Below are 6,000 nucleotides of genomic sequence, written 5' to 3' on the forward strand. Positions count from 1 at the left end.
GATGGATAACCACAAGTTTGGTGGTTCAAACCCATCAGCCTGTCCTCAGAAACCCTATACAGCATCTCTATGAATTCTAACTGACATAGTGGTACTTAACAACAACAAAGTTGACACAAATTTTTGGGGACACAATTCAGTCTGTGACAACTGTGCAACATTATTCTCAATAGTCAATTAAAGTATGTTTTCTGCATTCTCAATATATGAAATAATAGAAGCCAGAGCTGGCTCTGTTAATAAAGCACCTTAATTCCATTGTCTTTAAAACTAGGGAAAATAATAGACCATTTACATCTAAAAAAAAGTTCACAAAATTAGTTTGTGTTCAAATAATATATATCATAATTTGATCAGCTAGAATAATTTCAAAAGTCTATGAATCTAACAAATTTAATCAATTATTTTTGCCCTCCCCTAGTTCTCTGCTTCTTTTTCTTCCCTCCCCAAATAAACAACATGCCTATTCTGTTAACTATGAGACCAAATGCAGATTAATTTTTAATTTATTCTTATATTTTCACTATTTTAAATAATATGCTTTCACTGAATTGCATGTGGTCTGTAGCAAAAGAGAACATTTCTGAAACTTTCTTCTTAAATGTTGAGAAAATTGTTCACAGCGATTACTGTCTTTGACATAATCTTGTGGAATCTGTGCATGCCTTTCTCTATATCCTGAAAGGTGATGAAGATTTAAGACAGAACTCTGAGTCTGAATTTATATATGCGAGGGCTTCAGAAAATTCCTGGGAAAACTCCATTATCTTTTAATTCTAAGAACTTTGCAAGAACTTTTTGAAGCTCCCTCATAAAAGGAATTCATAATGGCTCCCTTTTTTGTTTTCTGCTTTCTTAAATGATACTTGATTTAATCTTTTTACTATCTAATAAAAGCTCCAAAACCAGACTTCATAAAAATGGAGTTGGAGTATTTAAAAAAAGACAAGTCATATCACAATAATGCAAATGACAGAGCTCTGATGCAATTCACTGACTCATTCTTTTTGCAGAAAGAAAACCTATTATTTCTGGCAGATTACCTAACCCTGCAGAAAATACAGACTGTGTGTTTGAAATCCAAATGAGTTGTCCAAAAAATTAATCATTGAAGTTGGTTGAAGTCTTACCTCATCAGTATTCAATGTGTCTGCCTTAAGATGAAAGAGGAAAAGAAACTCCTCAGGTGGAGAAAAATAGAAGGAACTTTATCAGAGAGGAAAGGCTGCTGTCCTTTACTCATACCCAGCTCCCATTGACTTCAATCAATTCCAGCCTCTCAGCAAGAAGAACTTTGCTGCAGGATAGAGTTTTGAACTTCACTAATGCTATTACAAGGGGATCAAGGCTTTCATAATAAGTTTCATAACTTGGATACAGAAAGAATCACTGGACACTGGACAGACTTGGAAAATTATGTTAACTTCATGAATATGATCTTTTTTGGAGATGGAAAGTTGTAGAGTAGGTGAACATGTTCATATAGATGTATAGTTGTTGGAACTGAAAGTTTTATGAGGCTATCATAATGTTATATAAGTAGTTTCCATTCATGGGTTAAGGGGGATATATTTGAATCATAAAATCAAGAATTTGGAATATGATAAATTTGGTTATGAGAGAAGAACTAGTCAGAATCTCCTTGCTTCATATCCCACTTCTGTACCCCTGTCAATATTCCAATTAAGAATTTGCCCTGTGGGTTAATGCACTGGACTGCAAAGTTGGTTTGAACCAAAAGGTCAGCAGTTGAAACTCACCAATCCCCCTTGGAAACTCAATACAGGGTCGCTATGGGGCTGGAACCTACTCAGCAGCACTTAACAACAACATAATGGGTCAAGTGAAGCATGCTAGTTTTACATGCACTGTGTCATTTACTCTTGCTATAATCTTTTGATATAAGAAAGTCAAGTCATGAAAAGTTAAGATAAGTTTTCTAGGCTATTTACCTAGAATGATAGGATATAGCTACTTAAATTTCTGCTCCTGTAAAGATTTACAGCCTCGGAAACCCTGTACAGGGTCGCTATGAGTCGGTACCGACTCCACGGCACATAACAACAAACAACAACACAAAATAAAAGATTATTATGAATCAGTTTTCATAGAGGACACAGAATGCCTCCATTCCTTTCCTATAGAGCAATTTCATGCCAAACCCTCTTATCTGGTTACAAGATTTATTTGACAAAACAAGATTGGCATTGCCAGGCATGGCTCTGTATCAGAAACCATCCCTAATAAGTACACTAAATAATTTGAAAAGGATTAGGCATGGAAAATGGAGACCATTTTGAAGTTGTCAATCATTTCATTTTACTTGGGTCCATAATCAACATCTATGGAAGCAATGATCAAGAAATTGAAGGAAATATTTTATTGGCCTAATCTGTAAAAAACTCCTTTAAAGTGTTAGAAAATGAATATGTCACTTTGAGGGCTAAGGTGCACTTAACCCAAGGCAAGGGATTTTCAATCACCACATATACAGGTGAAAACTGGGTAATGAATAAAGCAGATCATAGAAGAATCTATTCATTTGAATTATGGTATTTACATAAAATATTGAATATTCAATGGGCTGCCAAGAGAATGAACAAATCTGTATTAAAAGAAGTAAAGCTAGAATGCTCCTCAGAAACAAGAACTGAGAGATTTTATCTCATATGCTTTGAACATTTATCAGGAGGTATCAGTCCCTGGAGATGGGCATCATGCTTGGTAAAGTAAAGGGTACATGAACAGGAGGAAAACCCTCAATGAGATGGATTGCCACAATGGGAGCAACAAAGAGCTCAAACATAGCAGTAAGTGGGAGGACTGCGCTGGACTGGGCAGTGTTTTGTTTTGTTGTTCATAGGGTTGCTGTGAGTCATTCTCTACTTGATGACACCTAATGACAACAACAAAGTCTGCTTCCGGCAGGAAGCTGTGAGGTAGAGCAAAGCTGGCCCCTTGGGACCTCTCCTCCCAGGCAGTCACTTCTCAGTCTTGTACAGACCCTGGCTCTTTTGACAGTTACCACCAGCCTTCTCCCAAGGGAGCAGAAACTCCCCTACATGACCTAATGAATGTAGTGAGGTCTTCCTGGAGCCTAGATTGCAGATTATCCATTTCCCACTCCACCATTCGTCTGTCAGGTTGTCTTGTGTGCTGTTATGATGTTATAACATTGGTATTTGAAATAACAGCAGGATCACCCTGAGTGGACAGGTTTCAGGGGAGCTTCCAGACTAAGACAGACTAAGAAGAAGGAGGGACAGACAACTTATAAATGCTTAGCCACTGAAAACCTTGTAACTAGAAGCAGAGCATTGTCAAATATAATGCTGGAGGATGCGCCCCTCAGGCTGGAAGGCACTCAAAAGGTGACACACAAGGTTGTAGAGCTGCCTCCTCAAACTACAGTTAACCATAATAATGTGAATAGAATAAAGATTTTGGAAATTTAATTTGCTGATGGGGCACAACTCAAAATGAGGAGAAACAACTACAAACACCCATTAATAATTGGAACATGAGATGCGTGAAGCATAAATCTAGGAAAACTAAAAGATGTCAAAAATGAAATGGAAGCATGATGACCAATATCCCAGGTATCGCTATGGATGTTAAGTGCCATCGAGTCAGTTCTAACTCACGGCGACCCTGTATAGGGTTATCAAGGAAAGGCTAATGGGCTTGAACCACCAGTATTGTGGTTAGCAGCCCAGTGCTTATCCTACAGAGCCATACAAGGACTCCATCCTAGACATTAGTGAGCTGAAATAGACTGGTACTGGGTGTTTCAAATCCAAAATCATGTGGTTTACTATGCCAAGAATGGCAAATTGAAGAGGAATGACATAGCACTCATCATTAGAAAGAAGATTTCAAGATTTAACTTTAAATACAACAATGTCTGTGATAGGATAATAACCATACACTTATAAGGAAGAATAGTTAATACCACTATTATTAAAATTTACATACCAACCACTGAAGTCAGTGATGCTCATGGCTGCAGTTAGGTCTTCTTGGGCACCTGAGTTGGTCTGCAGCGGCGGAGACTCGGACGCAGGCACCGGGAAGGCGGCTCGCAAGGTAGCGGTTGTTTATTTTCAGGGTCCTTCCACTCAGCTTCTTGCCTTCAAGGCCACCTGATAAATTTCCAGATGCCACTGTTGGTTGTCATACTGCACCTCGGGATTTAATTTTCAGCCTGTTTTGTTTTTAAACTCTCTTTCCCTCTCCACACCCATTGTTCTGGCCCTTTCCCTATTAAAAAACAGTTCAGGGCTGGCTCTTGTGCTGAGAGTATCTGTGTGTATGCATGGCAGAAAAGCCCACCAGTGGTGGGGGTGGGGAGTGTCCACTCATTCAGGCACCCCCTCTAGTCAACAGAATGGAGGTGTGCAAACAGTGGGGGGGCCAATGAACAGATATCAAAAGAAAAAAGATAAGAACAAAGCAAAACCGGCAAAGTGTATTGTCCACCGTTGCTCTGAGGTTCCCGCAGCATTATTCCATGATGGATCTGCTCCCCTGCTTGGTCTTGTCGTTTGGTCTCACCCAAGTTGGCTCCAGGCCGCTGAGCCCGGCAGATTCAAAAGTACGTGATTTCTTACTTCCGCTACCAGTTCCAGTATCTATAAGCCTTCAAACTTTATAACTATTTCTACCTATGTGGTTCAGAGTTTTGGAGACCTGCCCTGAACCTGCTTCACCTGGTATTCTGTGGTATTGCTGACAGCGAACATCACTGCACCTCCTCCCTATCTGCCATCAAGCCCCACCTCTCTTGGCTATACTTTTTCCAAGACAGATTTGTTGGTTCTTCTGGCAGTCCATGCTATTTTAAACATGAGGGGCTCAACAAGATCTGATTATTATTATGTTGTTGTTTTTAAGTGCCATTGAGTCAGTTCCAACCCATAGTGACCCCACAGACATCTGTTATCGCTGTGTTGAGTCTGGTCATCTTGCCAAGGATTGTGATCTTCAGGAGGATGAAGCCTGCTATAACTGCGGTAGAGGTGGTCACATTGCCAAGGACTGCAAGGAGCACAAGAGAGAGCGACAGCAGTGTTGGTACAACTGTGGCAAACCAGGCCATCTGGCTCGTGACTGTGACCACGCTGATGAGCACCAGTGCTATTCTTGTGGAGAATTTGGACATATTCAGAAAGACGGCACCAAAGTGAAGTGTTATAGGTGTGGTGAGACTGGTCATGTAGCCATCAACTGCAGCAAGACAAGTGAAGTCAACTGCTACTGCTGTGGCGAGTCAGGGCACCTTGCACGGGAATGCACAATTGAGGCTACGGCTTAATTCTTTTCCTTGGTCGCCCCTCCTTTTTCTGATTGATGGTTGTATTCTTTTCTCTGAATCCTCTTCACTGGCCAAAGGTTGGCAGATAGAGGCTACTTCCAGGCCAGTGAGCTTTACTTGCTGTGTAAATAGAGGAAAGGGGTGGGGAAAAAAAATAGACTTTCTACATTTAACTACAAAAAAAAGTTTATGTTTAGTTTGGTAGAGGTGTTATGTATAATGCTTTGTTAAAGAACCCCCTTTCCGTGCCACTGGTGAATAAGGGATTAATGAATGGGAAGAGTCAGACCATTAAGCCCGTTCTGGGTTTCTTGAAACGTTCCCATGTAGGAGGTAAAACAATTCTGGAAGTGTCTATGAACTTCTGTAAGTAACTTTAATTTTAGCATAATGATGGCCTTGGATTGTCTGACCTCAGTAGCTAGTCAATAACATCAAGTAACATCTATATCAGGCCCTACATAGAACATACAATTGAGTGGGAGTAAACAAACACAAACATGCGTGTTAATGACGATGAGAGAGAAATACCAGGATAAAAGTCTAAAAAGGAACAACTTCATCACAGAGTTGATGCTGGATATACACATGGTGATGGCAAAGGTTTAGAACACACTTTTTTTTTTTTTTCTCTTCAAAGACTAAATCTAAAACCCAGAGTAAACATCAATGCTCAGAGTTACCAT

The 6,000-nt window shown here is 39.9% G+C and overlaps 1 protein-coding gene across 1 annotated transcript in view; it reads left to right on the forward strand.

Annotated features, from left to right (window-relative positions):
• The window catches only part of LOC102826541 (cellular nucleic acid-binding protein-like), a 92,829-nt gene extending 87,515 nt beyond the window's left edge, over positions 1–5,314 (forward strand). Inside the window, exon 2 of the mRNA XM_006831428.1 lies at positions 4,908–5,314. Within this exon, the coding sequence (XP_006831491.1) occupies positions 4,908–5,314 (407 nt within the window). The remainder of the gene's footprint in view (positions 1–4,907) is intronic.
• The last annotated feature ends 686 nt before the right edge of the window (positions 5,315–6,000 follow it).

The sequence above is a fragment of the Chrysochloris asiatica genome, unplaced genomic scaffold (assembly GCF_000296735.1).
Source record: "Chrysochloris asiatica unplaced genomic scaffold, ChrAsi1.0 scaffold00003, whole genome shotgun sequence".
Lineage (NCBI taxonomy): Eukaryota > Metazoa > Chordata > Mammalia > Afrosoricida > Chrysochloridae > Chrysochloris > Chrysochloris asiatica.